Source organism: Muntiacus reevesi, chromosome 3 (assembly GCF_963930625.1).
Source record: "Muntiacus reevesi chromosome 3, mMunRee1.1, whole genome shotgun sequence".
NCBI lineage: Eukaryota > Metazoa > Chordata > Mammalia > Artiodactyla > Cervidae > Muntiacus > Muntiacus reevesi.
This window is the reverse complement of record NC_089251.1, coordinates 178,018,078-178,043,544: the sequence shown is the minus strand read 5'-3', so window position 1 is coordinate 178,043,544 and position 25,467 is coordinate 178,018,078. Positions and strand designations below refer to the sequence as shown.

General features: G+C 41.3%; 1 protein-coding gene across 4 annotated transcripts in view; it reads left to right on the top strand.

The window, feature by feature from the left end:
- Positions 1-25,467, top strand: part of PHACTR2 (phosphatase and actin regulator 2) — a 137,679-nt gene that overhangs the window by 60,505 nt on the left and 51,707 nt on the right. Inside the window, exons 3-5 of one of the 4 annotated variants that reach the window (XM_065931225.1) lie at positions 11,568-11,648; positions 16,464-16,622; positions 22,061-22,300. In XM_065931225.1, coding sequence (XP_065787297.1) covers positions 11,568-11,648; positions 16,464-16,622; positions 22,061-22,300 — 480 coding nt within the window. The remainder of the gene's footprint in view (positions 1-11,567; positions 11,649-16,463; positions 16,623-22,060; positions 22,301-25,467) is intronic. The other 3 variants (XM_065931227.1, XM_065931228.1, XM_065931229.1) reach the window with 3 other exon arrangements.

Below are 25,467 nucleotides of genomic sequence, written 5' to 3'. Positions count from 1 at the left end.
TATAATTTAGTGTTACTAAGGCTCTTTCTTATCCACTCTTGGCTTGTCATTGGCTACCTGATCAGTGTTAAAATGAGACATTGTGCCATTTCAATCTGTGTTAAATCCCTGAAATGGATGAGACTGTCCTAAAGCAGATCATGGGGAAGTGTGTCAGAGTCAGAAGTTCAGACTCTAGATGTCTCTTCTTTCACAGGTGTTGTTTATGATCTTTTAGCTTAAAATCTTTCTTCACCATTCAGAGCTGAGATTCATTTTTTGGTCACTTCTCTAGTCTGCTGTTGGGAGGTTAGAATTTAATTAATCTAAGATGATTATCATTATCCTTCTTTCACACATCTGTGCCTTTGCTGGTCTCACGCTGTTTGGAGTTTACTCTCTTTGAATGTGAAGAAACAGGAAATGGAAACACACAGACTTTCCATCAAACGGGGTGACCCCCCAGGGCACCTGTCTAGTGCAGTTTTGCCTCTCATGACTTTACGGGAATCAGCCTAGAAGGGGGAATGGCAAGCAGAGTTTCACGTAGCTCACAAATCCTGGCCTCTGATTACTCTCCTGAGATCACTTGTACTTCCTGGCCCATCTGGGATCGAGGACTTGCTCATTGTTCTCGTCCCCAACCTTTATCCCTTGGGAATAAACCCCATGAGTCCCTTTGGATGGATTTGCCATGACTGTTCCCAGCTCAACCCCTTTGGAAACAGCAGTGATTTCAGCTGCTACTGCTGTTTGCACAAGGCAGAAGCCATCACCTCTTCCGTCTCAGCTCTGTTACCTGAAATTTTAGAAGCATTAATAACTTCAATGAAAAAGAATGATGCTGAACAGTTTTTAAACATCCTGTCTTTTGTGTAGAAAGTGGAAAAATTAAAAATGAATGTTTGAATTTGCCTAAGAAAGTCTGGGAGGATACAAGAACACTAATAAAAGTGGTTATTTGCTTGTGGAGTAAAGGTGAGGTTCAGTTTGAATAGGTGGGGGTCAAGGTGAGAGCCAGTAGGGAACAGAGGGAAAGTGAGATTTTTTTTTTCTACTGGATCCTTTTATAATTTGAACTATGAGAGTGTTCAGTTCAGTTCAGTTCAGTCGCTCAGTCGTGTCCGATTCTTTGCAACCCCATGAATCACAGCACACCAGGCCTCCCTGTCCATCACCAACTCCCGGAGTTTACTCAAATTCATGCCCATCAAGTCAGTGATGCCATCCAGCCATCTCATCCTCTGTCGTCTCCTTCTCCTGCCCCCAATCCCTCCCAGCATCAGGGTCTTTTCCAATGAGTCAACTCTTCGCATGAGGTGGCCAAAGTATTGGCGTTTCAGCTTCAGCATCAGTCCTTCCAATGAACACCCAGGACTGATCTCCTTTAGGATGGACTGGTTGGATCTCCTTGCTGTCCAAGGGACTCTCAAGAGTCTTCTCCAACACCACAGTTCAAAAGCATCAATTTTTTGGCGCTCAGCTTTCTTCACAGTCCAACTCTCACATCCATATATGGCCACTGGAGAAACCATAGCCTTGACCAGAAGGACCTTTGTTGGCAAAGTAATGTCTCTGCTTTTTAATATGCTATCTAGGTTGGTCATAACTTTCCTTCCAAGGAGTAAGCGTCTTTTAATTTCATGGCTGCAGTCACCATCTGCAGTGATTTTGGAGCCCCAAAAAATAAAGTCTGACACTGTTTCCACTGTCTCCCCATCTATTTTCCATGAGGTGATGGGACCAGATGCCATGATCTTAGTTTTCTGAAAGTTAAGCTTTAAGCCAACTTTTTCACTCTCCTCCTTCACTTTCATCAAGAGTCTTTTTAGTTTCTCTTCACTTTCTGCCATAAGGGTGCTGTCATCTGCATATCTGAGGTTATTGATATTTCTCCCGGCCATCTTAATTCCATCTTGTGCTTCATCCAGCCCAGCGTTTCTCATGATGTACTCTGCATAGAATTTAAATAAGCAGGGTGACAATATACAGCCTTGATGTACTCCTTTTCCTATTTGGAACCAGTCTGTTGTTCCGTGTCCAGTTCTAACTGTTGAGAGCACACTACTGTTTAAAAATTACCCATTGAAAATTAACTTTAAAAAGGTTTCCTTCTGAGACAATCTCTGTTACCACATATGCAGAATTTATAAGATAAAGAAAATGAATGTGTTTTAAAAAATAGAAGCAAACTTACAGATATAGGGAACAAACTAGTGGATGCTAGTGGGGAGAATGAAGAGGTATGGGATTAAAAGACACAAACTATGTATTAAATTAGATCGGCACCAAGATATGTTGTACAGCATAGGGAAATATAGTCATTGTTTTTAGTAACTTTAAGTGGAATATTATCTATGGAAATATTGAATATCAGTGTTGTACACCTGAAACTAATATAGCATTATAAATTAACTATACTTCAACTTTTAAAAACAGAATATATATTTGCATATGTTTATATGTGTATAAACAATGAAAGACTATACAAATGACCAATAAGAGCAAGACTTCCAAATGTGTACTATATTTTAAAATTTCTGAATATGAATATTACCTGTACAAAATATTACCTAGTATTTTTATAAAATTTAATTTAATTTAATGCCTTGAAACAAAGCTATGATAACTGTTCATTTAACTGTTCAGAAAAAAAAGGTTTTCTTCTGTCTCATGTCTTAAAGGAAAATTAAAAAGCATTGTAGCTCTTGAGAAATTTGAAATCTTTGTAATAATCAATTCAGGATGGAGAATGTAAGTGGTAGGCTTTGGTAAGATGCATTAGAGTTCAACCAGATTCTAAATCTGTGACTGGAAAACATGTTTGCCTTCTTTTAAGTCTTAGTGTCCTTATCTATTTGAGAGAAATAAGAATAATAATTGATTAGCCTGTCTTTCAGGAATACTGGGAGGACTGATGAGAAAATAAATACAAAAATGCTATCTAAGCACCAAATAAGCAGATGATTGCTGTCATGTTTTTGGAGGAAGTTGTGACACTGATTTCCCAAGAGGAAGAAGGAAGCATAGACACCTTCCTCTTTCTTAAGGCCTTGAGGAGGGAAAAGAGGGTCTGTATAGTTCTTCTTTCATATTTCTGCCTTGAAAACTAGAGACTTCCTAGATTCTGCTGGAAGAAAATTTAGCGTTAAAAAACATCTATTTAACACTTTGATTAGTCAGAACTTTTCACTGCCGATGAATGTAACAGGCTTTAGCAAATAGGGAATTTATTGGTTCACTTAACCAAGAAGCCCAGGGGCAACCTTCAGGCATGGAGTTGGATCCAGGTCCTTAGAAACTAAGATTAGGAATCTGTCTCCTCCTTTTGAGTCTGTATTCCTCTGTATTGGCTTTCTTTCTTTTTTTTTTTTTAAGTTAGGCTCTCCTTTTTTGGAGGCAAAGTGACTGACTACTAGCAGCCCTAGGCTCCTGCTCAGCTAGTTCTACAGATCCAGAAGAAAAAAAACACCTTTCTTTCCTGCTGTTACACCAAAGGTCTTGGGCCTGGATCTCACTGGTGCAGTTCGGACACAGCCGCTCTCTGCACCAGTCACCAATGCCTGTGAGATACTGGGCTCTGACTGGATAAGCCTGGGAGTCTTGGACCCCAGAGATGGGATTGGCTTCACGCAGGTAACATGGACTCAGAGAGGGGAAGGTGGTTCCTGAAAGGCTGCGTATCAGGAGGGCTATTTCTGAGATGAGTAGAAAAGGTAGAAAAGAGCTGTAGATATACCTTCTCTGCCTCCTTGTGAAAACAAAACAAAACAGAAGTGAACAATATCTTCTCTGTGCGTTGTATGGTTTTTGGCATAGTGGAGATGAAATAATATACAGAACTGCCCTCTTAGGGTTTGGACTAGAGTCATGTGAATATGCAACTTTTTACACATAGTACACAGTCAAAAATGTAGTAAGTTCTATAACTTAATAAATAATAGTAGCTAACACTAGCTAACAGCAATAATAGTAATAGCTAACATTTATTCAGTGCTTTTTAGATTCTAGGTATTAATCTAACAGTTTCACTTCTTATTTAATCTCCAGAAGAACCAGAAAGTAGCAGCTGTTATCCCATTTTATAGATGAGAAAACTGAGGCACAGATAAGTTATTTGAAACTGCTCTACTTAGAAAATGAACTTACGGTTACCAAGAGGGAAAGGAGTGGGGAGGGGGATAAATTAGGAATTTGGGATTAATATATACACATGACTATAAATGAAGCAAGTAAAGAAGGACCGACTCTATAGCACAGAAACTATATTCAATATCTTTAAATAATCTATATGAAAAAATCTTGGAAAGAATATATATATATATATCACTTTGCTATGCACCTGAAACGAACACAACATTGTAAATCAACTATATTTGAATGGAAAAAGAAAAGCACTCTAGGAGCTTGGAGTTATACATTTTACCAACCAGAATAGTGAGATCGCCATATAGGGGGCGCTGTTTGAAGAGGATTTAAAATTCAAGCAAGATTTCAGTGAAGAGGGAGAGGGAAATAGCCTGATTCTAGGAGAAGGAAACGAATGAAGGAATGGAGCAGAGGTGGTGCAGGAAGTGTTTAGGAAATGACAGGAAGCAACGGTTGACTTTAACTTTGGGCTTGTGCAAAAGTGAGATGAAAAAAAAAAAAAACTAGGGGGAAGAATGGTGCTTTGGGGCCATTTATAAAGCTTGACTGCTGTTCCAAGGAGTTGGACTTGTTCTGAAGTACGTAGGATTTGTGAGTAGGGGAGTGGCCTGGATAAACAAGAAAACAGCCAGACCCCTGAGTGTTTCGAGATGGAGATGTTGGCTTTATTTCTCTGCCTGACATTCTTGAGATGTTTTGGAAGGTTTTTGCAAACGTCCTGTTGGGTGGCATTTTGGTGGCTGTAGTTCTTTAAATGATTTAGCTAAGCCTTAGTGAAGGGTCTTTTAAAAAGGATACCATTTCTTGACATTCTGCTTTCTGTACCGCCTGTTGAGGAGAGGTAAAGAGCCAGGCTCTTATAGAACACTTTCCATCCAAGACAAGCGGGTCTCTGTGTCTGTCTGTTTCACAGTAAGGCCATTCAGTACTCAGGACCAAGAAGATAACATGGTCCGCTTATTTAATGGTCTTCTATTTGCTCTTCTATTTTGTTCCGACATTAAACGGCGTTAGAATCGAGAATTAGGACTCTCTTTCCTTGCCAAAAGAAAACACAAGTGGCTTGTTGACTGTAAGATTTATTCTCACAGATACTTCCAGAGTAATATAAAATCTTGGCCAGGAGTCCACGGAAAGGAGCCGGAGGCATATGCCCCAGCCTCCTTCCCTGAATGCAGGCTCGGTGCCCAGAAGGACACCATAAATCACTTATAATTTATGATGAGCCCCATCGTATGCTACACCCTGCTTGCTGGCTGGTGTCTGTCCTCTACACACTGTGACCTCCCTTCTTCAGAACATAGAGACTTTTTCAGATGAGCCATAGGACGGGGAGTGGAGGATTTTCCTTTCGGCTGGTCCAGCCAAGCAGTCCAAGGGGGAGAAGACTGAAGACTCTTGTTCTTAGAGTTTAGCCACAGGTCTCGCCTGTGCTTTCTCTAGACTGGAGGTGGGGAAAGGACAGAAAGTAAGATCTTATTAGCCTATTTTCTTTTTAAACTCAGTTTTTAATCCTCTTTTTTTTTTTCCTCTAACAAATACACTTTTTTTTTTCCCTGAGTGTCAACAACCTGCAACAACCCACCTGGTGCTGGTGGTAAAGAACCTGCCTGACGATGCAGGAGACATAAGAGACTTGGGTTCGATCCCTGGGTTGGGAAGATCTCCTGGAGAAGGAGATGGCAACACACTCCAGTATTCTTGCCTGGAGAATCCCCTGGACAGAGGAGCCTGGTGGGCTACGGTGCATGGGGTCTCAGGGAGTCTGACAGGGCTGAAGCGACTTAGCAAGCATGCATGCAACCACCTGCAAAGGCTGGTGGGAATACAGCAGTCAGTGGAGGCTACACTTCTACAGAGTAGTAGGTCCCAAATGTGTCAGGACACATTCTGCAGGTTAAGGATTAAGATCAGAAAAGAAACAAGCTGTCCTCCATCAGGTATGCGGGGGAGGACTTCAGAAAAGGGGACCTTTGAGCAAAGACTTGAAGGAAGTGATGAGATGAGCCATGTGGGGTTTGAAAAATCCCATCCTGGTAAGGCCAGAGGCCACCAGGCCTCGGGTGAGAAGCAGCAGGGGCTAGAGCAGAGAGAGCCAGGGGAGGGAGTGGTTAGCAGAGGATCAGGTTGGGGGGAAGGCTGTCCTGCCTTGGGGGGCATCATAGAGGCCATGCCAAGGAGCTGAGATGTGCAGTATGAGATGGACAGATGTCCACTGGAAGGGTTTGGAAGATCAGGCCTTTTCAAATACTTGAAAACCCAGAGCTTAAGTGTGAAGTCAGGAAAATAGGACACAGCGCTTCCTTCACTTAGAACGTGAGCTGTTGTAATCAGGATTGAACCGTCAGAACTTTAAATCACTCAAGGTGGGGAGTTAAACAGAAATCATGGTTTTGCACAAAGAATTACTGGCCAAGATGTGGAGAAAAGGGAACCCTCTGACACTCTGTTGATGGGAATGTAAATTGAAGCAGCCACTGTGCAAAAGAGTAGGGAGGTTCGTCAAAAAACTAAAAGTAGAACTACCATATAATCAGCAATTCCATTCTTGGGAATATATCTTAAAAAAATGAAAACACTAATTTGAAAAAAATACATGCAGCCCAGTGTTCACAGTAGCATTACTTATGATAGCCAAAATATGGAAACACCCAAGTGTCCATTAGCGGATGAATGGATGAGGAAGATGTGGTACATATTTACAATGGACTGTTACTTGGCCATAAAAAGAATAAAATCCTGCCATTTGCAGCAGTATAAATGGACCTAGAGGTTATTTTACTTTGTGAAAAATGTCAAACAGAGAAAGACCAATACTATATTGTCACTTATATGTGGAATCTAAAAACTAAAATGAGTGAATGTAACAACACAGAAACAGATCACAGAAATAGAGAACACACTAGTGGTTACCAGTGGGGAGAGGGAAGGGAGGAGGGCCAAGATGAGGTAGAGGATTAAAATGATCCCGTGTAAAAGCACCGAGCAGTAAGAATATGTTGTACAGCACAGGGAAATACAGCCATGATTTTGCAATAACTTTAAATGGAATATAATCTATAAAAATATTGAATCACTGTGTTGTACACCTGAAACTAATATTATAATATAAATCAGCTATGTAAAAAAAGGGAAAAAGAAATCATCGTTTTCCTTGGCCTTGGTGTGAAAATCACATGTGCTTTTTTAATTGGGATAAAAGTGAGTAACTGTGAGCCATTTACTCAACTGGCAACAATACTTTTCATGGAAAAGCCCAGCTATTCCGTCCAGTGATCTGTGTCCTGCAAGATTCTGGGTGTGCTGCTGCTGTGAGCGAGACCCCCCCAGTATTAGCGCTGTTGTTGCACAGATGAGTGTGAGCTTCAGAGTCGAAGAGCAACTGGTAGACACTTGGGATCAGATTCTAGGAGGCTGCCATGACACGCTTTGCTCCCAGTGCACCCAGCGTCACCTGTACTGTTTTCCATTCACAGATTACTTGCTCAGGTCTAGAGCGATGGGGAGCGTGGCCTTGATTAATGGGCTACAGTTACAGGGAGGGAGTGCAATGTTGACTTCTTTGTTCAGTTGCTAAGTCACATCTGACTCTGCAACCCATGAACTGCGGCACCCCAGGCTTCCCTGTCCTTCATTATCTCCTGAAGTGTGCTCAAGCTCGTGTCTACTGGAAAAACCATAGCTCTGACTCTACAGACCTTCATCAGCAGAGTGGTGGCTCTGCTTTTTAATACGCTGTCTAAGTTTGTCATAGCCTTTCTCCCTAGGAGCAGGCGTCTTTTAATTTCATGGCTGCAGTCACCATCTGCAGTGATTTTGGAGCCAAAGAAAATAAAATCTGCCACTGTTTCCATTTTTTCCCCCATCTATCTGCCATGAAGTGATGGGACCGGATGCCATGATCTTACTTTTTTGAATGTTAAGTTTGAATTCCTTCTTACGAGGAATAAAGTGAGAGTGATGGAGAACTGGAGGGGACTCCACTGTAAAGGGACCCTCTTGCCTCCAAATATCTTTAGACAGGTGAGCACATCCCAGGAATGTTCCTGAAAGGACTCTTGCTTGGTGTGGCATGTTGGACTAGAATGACCTCGCAGATTCATTCCAATGCAAAACACTTCTGGGCCCATGAAAAACTGTCTTGTGAATGTGTTCTGCAAACAGACAGACACTCTGTAAACATGAGGCACATATTTTAAAAGATGAAGAGTGAGATACTTGTTCTGGGAGCGCGGTGGTTGGAACTTGGTGCCCTGACAGCATACCTTCCATGCCTAGTTGCCTGCAGTTTGTTCTCCTTGGCCCAGGACACAGTTATCTGCATCTGTGTTAAAAATGCCCTCAGCCAAAGACCAAACAAATAACCAAAGGCATTTTCCTATCAGGACCCGTTTATGCAAGGTAGAGCAAAAGAACAACGCTGTCGAGTTTGATTTTTGACAAGAAACCAAGCTGCCGCTTCTAACTCCAGTATTTACACAGAAGAAAGAGGGCGGATTTTTAGCTGAGATTAAATTAGAATGAAAGCAACAGAAAACGTAACTCTAAAACTAAAGGATCCTCTGGGATCCATATTGGAAAGGCAGAAACAACAAGGGGATACCTTCTGGACCCCCTGTTGATTTTTTTTTTTTAAGTTCAGGTTTGAAAGCTTTTAAAGGTACCCAAAGCAGAGATTGGGCTTCCGGGGTGACTCTAGTGGTGAAAAACCCACCTGCCAATGCAGGAGACCCAAGAGACTTAGGTTCATTCCTTGGGTCGGGAAGATCCCCTGGAGGAGGACATGGCAGCCCACTCCAGTATTCTTGCTGGCTCCAAAATCACTGCAGATGGTGACTACAGCCATGACATTAAAAGACGCCTGCTCCTTGGGAGAATCACATGGACACAGAAGCCTGGAGGACTACAGTCCATGGGGTCGCAAAGAGCCAGCCACGACTGAAGCACGCATGCACAGACAGAGATTACAGAATGGCTTTGATTAATGATCCAGGATCACCTAGTATTTGGACTGGTTGGGCTGTCCTTTAGTGGCCATTGAATCGCATCCCTAAGTTTACAGATAATGGATCAGAGCCTTGGAACCTGAAGAGGTCCCAGTGTCACACAACTGGCTGTGGAAGTTCCGGGACTAGAATCCAGAACTTCTGAGAACCATTTTGGGTTTTAGGGCACTCGATCGAAGCAGCAAACACAGTTAGAAGCTCTGCTTCCTGAGAACCAGGGGCAGACAGCCACGATGACTGTATTCTGTATCAGCAGTACCCTCACTTTCCCAGGATGTGGCCTCATCCCATGTCCAGTGGCACCTGCAGCCTCAAGCTTAGTGCACACAGCCGGCGGGAGGGAGAGCGTGATCAGGGCCCACCCCCGAAAAGTGGGGGCTGAGACCCTGCCTGCAAGAGGTCTCAGAACCCTTGGAGCCCCAGGCAAGTGTGAATGAGTTGTACCATCCTCAGGAGACTGCAGTGGTGAGGGTCCGTCTTGCTGAACCGCTGCCTGTCTTGGCAGGGCCCCAGCGTCATTGTGGGGGGTGGCATTTGGTTTCCTGTGCTGAAGGGGGTTCTCTCCTCTTTGACAAAAAGCTTGAACCCACTGAAGCTACATTTAAGTAACAGCACTCTTTTTTACAAACGAGAGCTCCCACTACAGAACAGCTCCTGCTGGACCCCACACCCAGTTAACTTTGTTCTGTTGAAATTGCCAACGTTCCAGTGAGCTGTTGTTCACTTGTTTCTGGAAGGGATGGTGGAGGGTGGGGGTGGGTGAGTGAGCTAAAGGAAGGAGGGGGAGTTCTTTGTGTGTCTTCATGTGAACCATTGAGATGTTCATTATCATTCTTTTCACTTTTCATTCATTCACTCATTCATTTCCTCACTTGTTTATACTGTGATTCTGCCCCGCCCCCAAGAAAGTTTGACAAAACTTAGAACAAAAAGCACATATGCTATAAATAAAATGTAAATGAAGTCAGGTCCCTAAGAAGGAGGAAACAGAATTCATCCATGAATTGCCATATGAAATCAGTGGTATATATCAAGCTTTACCGGGACTTTTCTGGCAATCAAGATACACAACTGCTAGTTATCAGAAAGGAGAAAAACATTCCAGTTTCTTCAAAAGATGCTCAGTGTAGCTCTTCTGGGGTTCATGTCATTGCTTAATACAAAGCTCTGATCCAAGGCACCCCCCCTCCCTCCCCACTTCCTCCCCAGTGTCCTAGCTTCAGGCCACCTGGAGCACCCCCAAAAAGCATGTTCTTAGTGTCACTACAAGCTCTGTTTGTGTGTGCCAAGGATGGCATAGGGTGCTGCAGTCCATGGGGTCACAGAGGCCGACACGACTGGGCGACTGAACTGAACCAATGGCGTAGGGTAATGGGGTTTTGGTTGGGTCTTGAAATTATGTTGTCCAGGGTGACTTTAGGAGTTACAGATTACGAGGCCAGGAGTAGGAATTTTAGGGAGAATCAGAATCTAATCCTGCTGTGGCTACCCACTCTCTACTAATGAAACTTTCTTTCTCCCCTAAAGAACCCTGGCTTGACCCCTTCTCTGGCCCTTTTTCGAGTGTCAAGGTACTTTCTTGAATAGGGCATCCAGAGGAAATAGAGTGTGTTAACAGGAAATAGACCCTGTGTTAACTTGACACACCTTCTTGGCCCCTGAAAGTGGGGACTGCAGCTAGTGGTTATGTGACATGTAAGGTTTAGGAACTAGCACCATAGGCCTAAGGTGGCTACTACGGAAGTCTCATCCTGAGCTCCTAAGCTCCGTTCTGAAGTTGCGCCAGGAATTTAGATTTCTTCCTGAAGAAGAATCAATGTTGAGTTTCCTGCCCCATTACATTCTATGAAAGCATGAATTGACTCCATCCTCCCAAGACTTGGTATTTGTCAGGGAATACTCCAGAACACTCTAGAACTTGTGAGTATGGCAGGGAAAAGAATTACACAAATGTCAGACTTTTGTAATAGACGGTGTGAGAAAGAAAACACTAGCAAAGTAGTCCTGTCTGGGATTCAGATGAGTTACCTGAATGTCTACTCAAAGTTTGTTTTCATGTAAGCATGCATATCCTCTGTATTCATTGTACATTCATAAAAGCCTGTGTTTTAGAATGCATTACTAAAGAAAGGAATATTTCAAAGTGAGAAGGAGCTTTGGTGCCCCATAGTTGATTTGAGATGATGTGTCTGGATTCTAGGCCAAGTACCATCATTTGGAAGAAGGTTCAGTGACTGGGCTTCAGATCGTGGGCTCGGGTCGTTTGCCATCCTGATTATGTTGATTCCATTCACATGGTTTGCGGGGCAACTAGAAAAACTGGGGTCTGAGCCCTCAAGTGAACAGAATGAATGTACTCAATTCTACTTGGAATGTTTTTCATAATTATTTTAAGCAATGAAGATTCTCACTTGTGCTTATTCTTTTTAAAAGTATTAGAAAGGAAGATTTCTACAAGACAAAGTAGAGAGGAGCTGATAAGAAGGGGAGTTCTTAAGGAATTGCCTGATCAAGGTGAGGAAATTAATCATACATTTAAAGTAATTTGATCCTTCATTCTCTGCTCTTTCTTTCATTTTCTTTTGAAATTTAAGATGATCATGGTCTTTGGGAGATAAAGTACGACAATCTGAGAATCTTGCTTTAATTCAGACAGCCTTTGTGGGCTGCAGGGTATCTCAGGTATTCTAAAGACATTCAATGAGCTTTTTGGTGAGTGCTTCATCATATGTCATCCTAAACCTAAAGCTTAACAAAGCTTCTCTGTGGCAGGAGATACAGACAAGATACAAATGCTTACATGGTTCATGCTCTGTTCTTAAGCTTCAGTCTTTCTCTACAAGTAAACTCCATTGTTTGACTAAATGCAAAGTTTAAGCTGAAAGTTTTAACTCGTGCCTTTTGGTTTCTTAAGCCTACCAATAAAAGAAAAAAGACATGATAAACGGACCTCTTGTCCTTTATACTCTATAATACACTCAAATGTACATTCAATAAGGCATGAATGGGCAGATTAGTCTGCTTTATGCATCTCTCAAGTATTTTCCCAGCTTTGTTCTCTTTTCATTTCTTTGAATCTAACTCTGTCTCACCTTTTCACTAACAATTATTATTTCCAAGTATTTCATCCCCTACATCTGATCTTCTTCCCTTTTCCCCTTTATCTTCCCAAGGGATAATCTTGCTCGAAAAGACAAGGATTAGATAGAAACTGAGATAGGCCCTCAAAAGAAGATACCAAGTTTGGTTATTTCTCCAAATAAATAATAGTGAATAATCTTCATTGCTCCCACTACTATAAAACTCATGGAAATTTTTGTTGCATCGTTGTTGGTTTACCTCATGCCTTCCTCACCTCATCCCCTGAATGCTTACTGAGGTAAAATATTATTATTGTGCTCTTATGGGCACAAATAAGGTGCTATTAGTTTAGAATCAAAACAATAGTACTCCCCTTTTCCTAAAATACGTTCCTTGCAAAGAGCTTAACGTCTTTTGGCATTTACTATTCGTAAATCCAAATGACATGATATTCAACATCTGAATATTCTATAAGAAGCTAAGAGATGCTTTACAATTTTATTCCTGCTTTAAAGAAAACAGGGAAGTCCTGAAGTAAAGAATGCCATTTTTCTTGAGCCCTCAAAAATTTAGGTGTTTTACTTATTATACTTCTCTCACTCTATTTTGGACTCAGACAGTAAAGAATCCACCTGTAATATGGGAGACCTGGGTTTGATTCCTGGGTTCGGAAGATCCCCTGGAGGAGGGAACAGCTACCACTCCAGTATTCTGGCCTGGGGAATTCCACGGACTATATACCATGGGGTTGCAAAGAGTCAGACACAACTGAGTGACTTTCACTTTCACTCCATTTTATGAATGAACTTTTAAGTACCCCCTAATTTTCTGTTAACCTTGAAGCTATTCATTTTCTGCCTAGGGCTTTTAGAAATAAAAAATGTACATCCTTAACGTTTTTATGCTTGAAGGTGGACTTGCAGTTTCAAAGTCTTCCTCCTCTCTTATCTCCCTGGAAAAGGCAGAGAAATTACATGTCCACTGAAAACTCAAATGTTGGGCAATCATCATTACAGGACAGGCCACAGCAGTGGTGTGGTAACTTTTATTTGGAAACCTTTTTAAAAGAAGAAAAAGAAGTGGAAAAATTTATGGCCAGAACTGTTAATGAATATTGAAGATAGAGACTAAACATCTCTTTTTTTATCCATTAAAAATTATAGCTAGAAAAGCATTTACTTTTTCTATAAACAAGTGGCTTAGAGAAATGCTTAGTATTGCTTTGTTTTTATTTTGCCTAATCTGTTAAACTATTTGCAAGATAGATTGCAATTTCATTTACTTATTTTCCAGAAGTCTGACTCTGTTGAGTCTTTTCATTTAATGCTTGCAGACTGAACATTATAAGTTTCAAAACATAAAATAACAAACATGCTTAGGCTTTTAATCTAAGCATGGTGTAATAGGTTTAATGTTTGGGAAGTCATCAATTACTGAATTTTACTTTCTACTTTTTGCGTGGCCCTTATATAGAACTACATAAATTACCTAATACTTAGAAGTTCCCCGTGAGGCTTATTGTAAATAGACTCTTCCCCCCCGTTTCGGCCAAGGGCTGTAGAAAATAGTTTTCTGTCGTTTTTCCAGAAGCAATTATCTTGAGAATTTCGGCCTGTTTCCAACCCTAGCCAGAGACTGGAAACTACTGTTCTTGGTGACAGCCTGCTGTCTTCTGCCAGTCAAGGTTCATTCTTTCCTTGATGTTCTTGACCTTGCCTTAGCTCCTAACAGTGCTTGTCAATTATGCCATTTATTCGGTCAGCCAAATAGACTTTAAAATACCGCCAACTACCCTGGGTTTGACCCATTCCACCCCATACCCTTACTCCCAGCTATTATTATTCCTCTTAGATGACCTTTTTTATACCAAAATCTAACTTTAATCTAAAAATTCAGTGATTGGCCTTCTCTCCTGAGAAGTCCATGGTCTAATACAAGTTTAGTTGTCTTCCGGTTCTTACCTTTCCTTTCCCTTAGCTTTAACCTGAAGGTATGCAGATGTTTTTGTCTGCATACCAGCCTCCTTTCCTTTTCTCCTGGGATGCCTTTTTTAATTAGTCACTTATCTTCTGTTCATGATTTTCTTCTTGTCTCTGTTCCTCTGTTAACTGTATCCCCAAAGAACCTGATTACCTGAAAGAGGGAAACCCCTCATGCTTCTTATTTAACCACTTATTTCTGTATGCTTTATCTCTTGGTTTACTTTAAGCTTAGGACTCTTGTCTGAGTTTTCTCCTTTCTTTGCATACAGATGCTCCTGTAAGACCTGGAATGGGCATCTTACTGTAACTGGCAGCCTGGCTCAGGACTTATTTTAATTCTAAAACAATACAAAAAACTAGAAAACCTTTTCAGTACACACACCAGTTAATTAATAATAACTTTAGTTCTCTGTTTTTCTTCTTGAATTTCATATTTATTACAAACATGGCTCATTTTTCTATTATTGCCTATACTTTAGCTTTATTTCATATTAATATCTCAGAGTAAGTATCTTTATACATTACTGACCATTTCTCTTTATCATGTGCTAATCCAGTTTCTTCTTATGCCACAATTATTTAATTTTCTCTCTAGCATTTTTGTTCTGAATTTAAAAAATTAGTTATTTAATCTCCTAAAGAATTTTTAGTGTAATAATGGTTAAAATAGAATTAAATTGTCATTAACATGATTTCAGCATGTTTTTATTACCAGCGAAAGTCATAGAAAACAAAGATAAATTTGTATTTGAGTTACCTGAAAACTGAGGATTTTTATATAAAGAAATGGTTTTCTGTTCTGTCTGGAATTTTCCATTCTTAGATTATTTATTTTTTTGAATCCAATACCTGGACATTATATTGTGTCTCCCCTCCCTCTTTTTTTTAGTAGTAAATTTCTTGGGATCCAGTAATGAGAACCAAGGATCTTTTGTTTTCTTTTTGGTTTGTCATGTAGTCTTTTAAAAATTATTACCTTAATTTTATTGACATAGTTAAGATTTACTTGTAATAACATTGCCAGTTATTATCTATTTTAGCTTTATGCAAGTATTAGATTATAGGTATGTAGAAGTTACACAACTGAGGGACAATTATTTGTTCATTTTGAATATGATTGCATTATATGTATTTTACTTGTTAAAATGCCATATTTGTTTCTGTCAAAAAGGCCAGTGGATTTTATTGTTGAGCCAAAGCAATTCAATCATATTTAAAGAAAAATTAGGAGATGATCATCTGTTCAGAATAATTGCAAAGTAAAATTAATCACACTTACCTAAAATTAGCTCTAATTATACATTTCTTCAAGTTTACTAAGTAAAAATATCATCATTAATTTTTTTTCCAACAGCACAGCTTCTTAAAATTTTCCTGATATGAACTAATGTTAAATTTTCAAGCATCACTGAATTAAGAGTTTCTGCAAAATCTCTCTTACTTTAGGAGCTCCTAGGAATTTATAAACATTCATGGGTGTTTAATTATTTATGATTTAGATGACATTAAATTTTAATTTCAATTGTGATTTTTAAAAAATTCCCTCAAATTGCTTTCTTCTTAACATTTTTTCGTAATGTTTTCAAATTATTATTGCCCTAACTTAAAGACTTTTTGGCCAGCAATATACAACAACTCCCTGAGTACATTTTAATATTTCCATAAATAACAAAATGAAAGTACAATTAGCCTTACTGACATCTTTCCCTGAGTAGAGTAGAGGGTATATTACTATGTAAAGTCAGCGTGTCATGGATATAATATTCTGGAGACAGAGGTGCTTGGAAATGTTCCTGTCTCCCACTAATCGTTTGTATGTGTAATTGCTATTCATGTTATTTGTATATTTGCATTCACCTTGTGTTTTTGGTGCTTGTTAAAAAGGTTTATTCCATTTTTCAGATTCCTCCTTTTATCGTTCAGTTTCTGAATGACAAAGAGACTCCCAAGTGTGATTTCAACCAAAACTAAACCCAAGAAGAGAGGGACTCTCCTGCCCAGGGATATTTTATAATTAGATTAATCATTCCTGTCTTGAGATGGCATCTGGGTACCCTCTCCATAGCTACTTTCCCCCAACACTAAGAACTTCCTAGCTCTTTCATTTCAAGGAATTATTCAGTAAATTGGTGAAAATAGTCCAGAATATATTTGGTTCCCAGGTCTGAAACGTAAATCTGAACCCTACAGTCCTAGTACCTGGAAAACTGGGTTTTAAGAAAGCCGTCAAAGTTAGACATCTAGGTGTTTCTCTCCCCATTTTTAGATGGAGATGTAACAGTTAACTTTGAAAATTCAAACGGGCACATGATACCCGTCGGAGAGGAATCTACCCGAGAGGAAAATGTAGTAAAATCTGAAGAAGGTAATGGCTCTGTAGCTGCAAAAGCACCACCTCTGGAGGAAAAGGCAGAAGATAAGAAAGGTAAAATCAAGAGAAACCCCACAATTCTTTTACAGCTCAAAGATGAGAAGCAGGTCTTGGGCTCCACACATAGTGGCCCTGAGACCAGTAGAGAGGAGTTCTGTAAATACAAGGAGAGAAATGATAACTAGCAAAGAGAAATGGATGGTTTCCTCAGGTAGATACATCCATTTTATAAGCACATCATTTAATGCTTTATTAAAGAGGGCTAATTAATGGTAAGAATCAGAAGTCGTGGCTTCTTCTATCATTAGAGATGTCTGGGAGTGTTATCCTTTCATCAGGAGTTTTTTCTCAGCATCTTCTTTAAAAAAAAAAAAGAGCAGCAGTCTGAACATCTTTCTCTGCGGGTGACAGTTACAGCAGCTCAGCTTGGAGAAAGAACAAAACGGGATGGCTCACTCAGCCCAGTACCACCTCTTCAGAAGGGGAAGCTTGGCTGGTAGGGTCCACACACCCAACACTGTAGTTCTGGTCCAGGCTCAGACATTTCTGGGAGACCAGGAATGGTTCCCAGTAATGCCGGGGATCTGGGTTGCTGGCATGGCCACAGCCTCTGCCCGATGATTTATCTGTGCAGTTGGAAATTTTAAAATATGCCAGAGGCAAGTATGCCATTCCCAGAAGCTTTCTTTTGAGATACCTTGGTTTCCGATGTGAAATACTGTGGTAAATTACAGAACTGCAAAATACATGTCTGTCGGGGACCCCCAGAACATTCACAGGTTCCTGGGCACTGATAGACTGCATTATCCATACCACACCTATCACAGTTGCAGGAACCCCCAAACCTCTTATGCAAGCCTGAACTGAAATTCCCATAAAATAAGCCTTTGTTGGAACAGTCTAGATGATTTCCTGCCACATATAAATGAATTGTCAGGAAGTAGGCTAGTTTTCCATAATGTCTCCTTCTGAGTTGGATGGCAAAAATTTTTCAGACCTAATCTAAACTTTCTAGGCATTTTGAAGACTCTTAGAAACTGCTGGAAGGAAACTTCTCTTCCTCTGTTCTTGACCCAAATCCTCCAAAGACAAAGGGAATGAAAGAACATTTGTCAGATGTTATAACTTAAGATCATCTCCTCGGAAAGTCTATAATGCCTTATTATTTGCATGTATATTAGCCTTTCAAATTTTTAGAAGCCTCTATTAACTGCCTGTTGAAAATTATTTTGCTTTATTCAGTATTAACTATGGAGCTTTACTTTAGTCTTTCTGTTGAACAAGTCTGGTTATGCTTAAGAATACTGATTATAAGAAATCAGCTAATGTTTTTAGTGATATGATTCCTGGATAATAAAAAGAAAACAGACCCGAATAGATTTTGAGAGTATTTAGGTGGAAGCATTATTGCAGTGATTTCTTTTTTTTTTACTTTTATCTTTTTTTTTTTTTAGTCCAACTGTCCTGTCTCACCACACTGTTAAATTTCAAATCCATCTGTGGTTTTTCCCTGGTCCAGCCTTTTCACTTTCAAGGATCACATCCTTCAGTGTGTAACAGAGCCATCTCTAGTGCCTGCCTTGTCCATGTGGAGAGTCAGTCAGTGGACTGGACAGGCTTCAAAGGACGTGTTTCCTTTATCAGCATAATAAAAAGTTGCTGACAGCTTTATGTTAATTAAACCCTCAGGCCTGGACGTTCCAAGAAGATGGCAGACTTCATAGGTTCATGGATATTTGAGAGAGGTTTTTGTTTTCTTATTTTTTATTTTGGACTAGTACCTTCTGTTCTTGTTGGTCAAATAAGGTCCGAGATAGCATCGTGCTTTGGCTGGCCTGTACATGAGGAGATGAAAATGCTGGTCTTGCTACCACAGCCCTAGTAAGACAGAGGAGCCTCCCTTTCACTATATGGACAGTGTCCCCACTGAAGCCACCCTGAGTGAAGGGAAGCCACTTGCTGACACTAAAAAGAATGTCAGTCCTAACCAACATCACAGAGTATCGTGTTAAATAGAAAATACCTTTTAAACAAACTATTCATTGCTCTGGAAAGACAGCATTTAATTCTAAAAAAATTAAAATAGCTTAAGAGTCACTCTTAGCTCTGTTTCTCTTCTGATCTCACTTCTTATGTGAGCTTACTGCTGTGCAAATCCACCTTCCCATGTTCTCAGCTTGTCCTTTATTTGGGGGTTCAGTGTTCCCCTTCCTTCTGCATTAAGTCAGCTTTCCCATGAGCTTCATTTCACCTGTTAATTGGTTATATTTGCAAAACTAATGCCACCTGGATGCTTGTATATCTTTTTAAGACAGCATATTGGCACTTGAATATTTGAACCATCTGCATCAAAGAGAACAAACAAATGGCAAATGGCCTTCACCCTGCTCTGTGGGTACATTCTACCTAGGACTCATGGTATTTCTGGGGCTCCCAAGAGGCTCCCAAGGGCCCGGTTCTGGAGCTGGGGCAGTGGGGCCTTTTCTGCCTATCGCTGGAGACTTTTCCCGTAGTTTCTCATTATTCCTTCTCAATAGATACATAAGAGGCAGAAAAACTGATATGCAATCTGTTAAATACAGCGTGGTATTCAGTATGAGAAATCTGAAAAAGTATCGGATATGATTTCTATTGAGTCATTGTAGAGGGCTTTCCATGAAGTAACAGGTCACTTGTGTGCATTTGTTCCCCACGTGAGCACGAAGATACTGGCCACAGGGGCCAGGGAAAGAGCATACTGAACGTGAGAGACGACCTTGCCTCCGAGCAGATCGTGGCCTCCGTGGAGACCAGTATGCATACAGGCCACTGCAGCGAAAGATGCAAAGTGCTCTGGGAGGCCTGAGGACAGCAAGCCAGGGAGCTTGCGAGGGGTACCAAATTGGACCTTAGAGGAAGATATTTCCAAACTGGGACCTGAGGAGACCAGAAGGAAGCAGTCAGGTGAAGGAGCGAGTTGGGGGCAGAAGGGCATTCTAGGCAAGATGAAGGCTGCCTGCAGTTCTCAGTGTTGTTAAACTTGACTCTCCACGTGGTGGAAGGAGGCCAGCCTGAAGTGTAGTGGTCAGCCACTCACCTCCAGACCACTGTTGTGACCACTCACCTCTTCACATCAGAGCGCATAGGCAGCCCTTCCTTAACCTCCTCTTGAAAACATTATACTCCTCTCTGCCATCTGTCTTTGCTTCAGATCATATGGTAATAGTAAAAAATACCTCTTGACTTAATGTTCATTGTCTCCCAGATACCAGAGTTTGCTCCCTACTGCTGTGTGTGTTAACATCTATCAGCTGATCAGTCACATTCACTGAATAGACATAATGTTTCAAGCATCATGCTTGATGGGATATAAAAGTTCAAACAAAAGGAGGTCATAATTTAATCAGAAAAGCATACTGTTTGCATGCGTGCGCATGCATACACACACACGCACACATTAGGAGTCACCACAGAATAAGTATAAACATTGGCCATATGGCAAACACACGCAGATAATTGATAGAACTTACAGAGGAAGGAGGATGGACTGTGCTTCTCCAAGAGTGGCAAGAAGTTTTCTGTAGTGAGTACATTCTTAATCCAGAAGGGATTGTCATTCCCAACTGTCATAGAGTGAACCATCTCCTTCCCAAACCCAGTCGCTGGATAACTTTAGAATTTAAAAACCTTTAGGCAGATCTAAAAAAGACCCCCCAGTAATATGGCATAAAGGCAGAGAATAAGAGATGTGAGGGTTAGAGCAAGAGATAATTAAGGTACCAAATGTGCAGATCAGTGTTTTTGGTTCTCAGCCTGGACGGTGCTCTTATAAGGCTGGATCTTCATGCATAGTATCAAGCAGGAGGCTAAAGGTACAAAAATGTATTGAAAGAACAGCCCTCTACCCTGAATCAAAAGACTAGCAATGTGTATTTGTAAGTTTTACATTGAAATAAGATGTTTTCAGTGGCTGTCACCTCATCCCTTTCTCAGCCCTGACTAACACTTGGTGGTGCACTAGTTTTCAGGTTCAGACCAGGTGGGTTAGCAGAGCCATTCCTGGGTTAAAGACCCTCAGCAGCTTGGTTGAGGAGTCAGGATGTATAAACAGAAAGGCACACACACAAAGAAGCCTCTGATAAATGTTGACTGAGGAGCTCAGACTACATGTACAGTTAAGTTCAGATGCAGGAGGGCTCCATGTGGGCCGTTGTGACGGGTGGGTTTCATGGCTGAGGAAAGGTAAAAGAAAAGTTTTATCCATTACTTAAACTGCAATCTAAATCACTTGTATGGTAGTTATACATGGATTGATGGGGATGTAGAAAAGAGGGGAGGAGTCCCCACTTCACACGCACTGGGGTGAGAAATGAAACGAAAGAGATAATAAAATAAGATGCATTCCAATATTAAAATCCTTTCTTGGTCATTTAATAACAGAACAGCATCTTCAGTAAAGGCTTAGTCTTGTCTTAACACTGTCATACATTTTCTGTTGTGCTCCACTTTTAAAGAAATGCTGCTTAGCTCTTTGGACCCAAACTGCACTTTAATTTTTATTAGTCACAATGAGAAAAGATAAGGATATGAAAATATGAATGAACATTCAGCATCTCCACGTTTTAAAATGACTGACTAATACTCCACTAGTTATACAAAATCTTACACGAGGCTTCTATTTGTAGGTGTGATTTTTTTTTTTTTAATGATTTTTAACCTTTATCTTTTCAAACTTGTTACTTGTGTTTACATGACAGAACAAGTTTAGTGGTTTCTTTTTCTTTTGGATTCTGCACCCTCCACTACCACCAGTTGTGACACTGTTTGAAAAGGTCAGAGAAAGTTAGGGTAAAACAGAAAGCTTCCCTAGTACACTGGGAGAGCTTGAGAAAATTTTAATAGCAGAAAATGGTTTATTCTGCAGCGCATTGTGCTTCCTGTACCAGAATCTAGAGAGTCTCCCTTCGCTTAGAAAATAATTGATTTTTTTTACCACAGTGAGACAGATACAGGGCACACTTCCCTTTCAAGTTGATGGGGATCGTTCTCCAAGAAAGCCCTTCAGTGGAGGGTCACCTTGAGTCCACCCGTTGCCATGCAGTCGGCCCTCACCCCGTGGTGGCGTGTGTAATGCACGGATCTGCCACTCCTCGGGCCCTTCAGTTTGGTTAAAAGTTTAGCACTCACACCCACATCATCGCCGAGCATCCCCCCATCCAGGAGTCAGCCCCTGATGGTGGACCTTTACACTCACCCTGAACCTCATCACTGTCACTTGTGCAGCTCTGCTTTACCACAGGAGTGATGAGGGGCCTGGAGAACACACCCCGGTTTGGTTTTCAGCCTCGGCTCTCCTTTACCCCAGCCTTCAGTCTCTCTGGTGCAGAAGCCCCGCTGGTTCCTGGGAGCTAAGCAGCCACATGTTTGTATCGCTGTCGCCCTGCGTCTTGCTCCTTCTATCTGTACGGTGTGCGTCTGTATCAGTCTGCTTTTGTTCACTTTCTCATTTGTAGAGATCACTGAAAACCACTCTGAAACACCGGCAACTCCTGCTCCACCTCCTGCAGCTCTTCCTAAGCCTAAACCCAAACCTAAGCCCAAAAAAACACCTGTGCCTCCAAAAGGGGCCGCTGCCGGGGCCAGCCCCAAGGGCGACGAAGTGCCTCCTATTAAAAAAAACACCAAGGCTCCTGGTAAGCAGGTCCCCGTCCCACCACCCAAGCCAGCAAGCCGAAATGCAACCCGAGAGGCCGGTGAGTATGCCCTCCGTGGGGCTGAGTCTAGGGTGCTTGGCTCTGGGGTGGGTTCACTGCTGCTTCTAGGAATAATAGTCTTTTTGGTGTCTGGAGTCTTTGGATGTAACACCGGTGGATTCAGTTGTAACACAGAGAATGCCCTGGAGAGTCCTTTGTTGCTGTCTCTACCAAGTGGATCTGTTCACCTCATTAGGTTTAGGGTGAATAGATGTCTTTCTTCCTGAGTCTCCACTGTCTGCGCAAAACCCAGTAGAAGGATACAGGGAGTATCCTTGTATGCCTGATGAGTAGCGATGATATGATCTGACATTAGTGGCTTCTCAGGGTGGCTCTAGTAGCAAAGGACCCCCGCCTGCCAATGCCGGAGACATAAGAGAGGCGGGTTTGATCCCTGGGTTGGAAAGATCCCCTCAAGGAGGGCATGGCAACCCACTCCAGTATTCTTGTCTGGAGAATCCCATGGACGGGAGCTTGGCAGGCTCCACAGGGTCAACAGAGAGTTGGACCTGACTGAAGCGACTTAGCATGCACGATCTGACATTATGGAAATGTCGACTGGCCTGCCTGTTTGAGTTTATGGGTGGCTCTTTGGCTTGCGTTTTTTCTTTCAAAACATCTTAAGTTTGCACATTAAAACATGACACCTCTTTGACATATTTGCTGGATCTTAATGTCTTAAATCTTAGAGTCATCTTTCTAATGAGAAAGGGCTCACATCGCCTAGTTGCTCCACCCCGCCCCCACTCTCTACTGGAGTCCCAGCTGCTCGGCAGAGTTGGACGTTACATGCTCAGTGTCCGCTTCCTGACCCCATATACTTCAATGTGCCACAAGAGGTGCGGTTGTAAGCTGCCACTGCAGATCACCAGGGGATGTTTGGGTGATTCCGTCACTTCATGTCATGTGTGTCCAGCTTTCCCTTCCACATCAGATGTGCTTAATGCAAAGTGGAGTCACCATTCTAGTGAAGTGGAATGAGTTAGCCTCCCCTGTCATCCAGCTTTTAAAAGGATATTAATCCAAATATATATGCTGAGCAGCTTTTTCCCATCACATGCCTAAAAATTGTCCGTGTTAGGAGGTCTGCTGTGCCTAGCAAACCTTATTCTCCTTAAAATCAGCAGCCACTTTCTCAAAATCAACTACCATGATACGCCTTGGTGTTGATCTTTCCCCTTGGTGATTTATACCCATGATGCTCAGGTTCAGAGAATGGCTTAGGTGACAGTGTAACAGAACGCATGGTAAATAGGTTCCTCTCTCCCAGTGTTCCTGTTGTCGACCTTTGACCTTGCTTGTCTGGGTCTCTTCCAATAAGCTCTGAACTGAACGTCTCAGAATGCTGAGCCTGCGGGGCCTACAGGCCGTTTTCTCAGGGACCAGCTGCCATCTCCCATCAGCGTCCTCCTGTTGGCGTCTGTGTGTGTCACCCAGCCTGCCTAGCACGCCCCGGGGCAAATGCTCCAAGTGAGGCCGTTTCTGATTTATTTCCGGAGGAGAAGCCTCAGATTCTCAGCCCGTTCCTGGGCGTGAAGACCCACCTCCCCACGCCCCACACAGCAGCAGCTCATGATAGACTTGGCTTGTCCTCTCTCTTACTTCAGGAGAGATTTTGAGTTATTTCCAGGTATTTTATTTGAAGACTAATTTATTAACTCTGGATGTTCCTAAGAGCAAAGTACAGTCATGTCATCCACTGTATTAAAAGAGGCCCAACTGGCCCTTAGTGTGAACAAGAAGCTTGCCGTTCTCAGGGTTATCACAGAGAAACAAGATTGCCTTGAAGCCTACCAAGCCCAGCATGTGAAGATCCTTTTATCGAATGTTGGTCATGCTCCTAAATCCTACTCATATCCCATTTGTAACCTTCTGGAACTTTCTGCTTGGTAACTTTGCTTTATTTGAATAATGTTGACATTTCGGAAAAGTTATTTCAAATTAACTCCCGATTTTTAGTCAGACGTTTTACGCTGTTTCAAAAACTCTGTTGGTTCAGATTCTTCCTGTGTTACTAAGTTAGTTAGTCCTCCAGATCCCCAGATACCGGTTAGCACATTCACCTGCTTTGCTAGTAAAGTAACATCTCATATGTTTTTCTTTCTCATTGCTATACACTGTGTTAACAACAGAAATATTTAACTGAGAAGAGGTAGCATTTCATTTTTAATCACGGCTATAATTCAATGTAACTTGAGCAACACTTCAGCAAAATCCTCATTTTAGGAGACGGTCAAAAGAGAAATATATTAACATGGCGTGAATTTGCACACTAGGCTTAAAAATTGTCTTTTTTCTTAAGCAAGCCTGAAGTTAATTTTGCTGTTAGAAAAGAATTTTTTAAAAGAGAAAATAAGTAGAACTGATGTGTAGAAGAAATTCTGTTCCGCTTACCTAAGACCTAACTGAACATGGTTAGACAGACAGCAAGTCTTTAGCATCTTGGTTGTGAAAGATAAAGTTCAAATGTACCTAGACTCCAGGAGTGTGCTTCATATGTTTGTCCAATAAGTAAATGAAGATTGTTTATTTCAGAGAAATATTGACAAACCCTGACATGGGGGAGGAGAATTCTTGTAATTACAGGTATCTAAAACAATAAAGCCCTCAAGCCACAGAGACTTGTTTTAAGCCTGCATCTTTACACACAGTATGACTAGCTTTTCTCGGTAGATCAGAGTTGGTAAAGTCATACATCTATACATACGTCTATTCCTTTATTTGTTCTTCTCCTGACCCTCTCAGTTGGCTTCAATAAAGTTATAACCAGAGGTAAGTTACAACAAATAACATCTGTATGCAGTGTGGGTTGGCTCCACAATCTAACAAGATTTTTCTAATTTTTCTGTGGAAGATAGTTTGATCCCTCAGGAAAAAGAGGGAGTGTACAACCTTGTCACAGAAGAAGCAATTAAGGGAAATGCATAGATCATAAAGGTCATGAAATAATAGTTTAAATGTATTTCTGTTATATAAAGAAAAAGAGGGTTAAATTTTATTTTCCCTGAAAATGGTTTGGTTGAAGGCAGTTCTCTCCAGAAGTTGACCAACATGCCACAGCCATGGTCATGACCCTGGCTATCCTCTGATGAGGATATCCTTCTAGGAACATAAGTAGTTTCAGAAGATCTGAGAATGATACTCCTTCCCTTCAGTTTATTCAAACA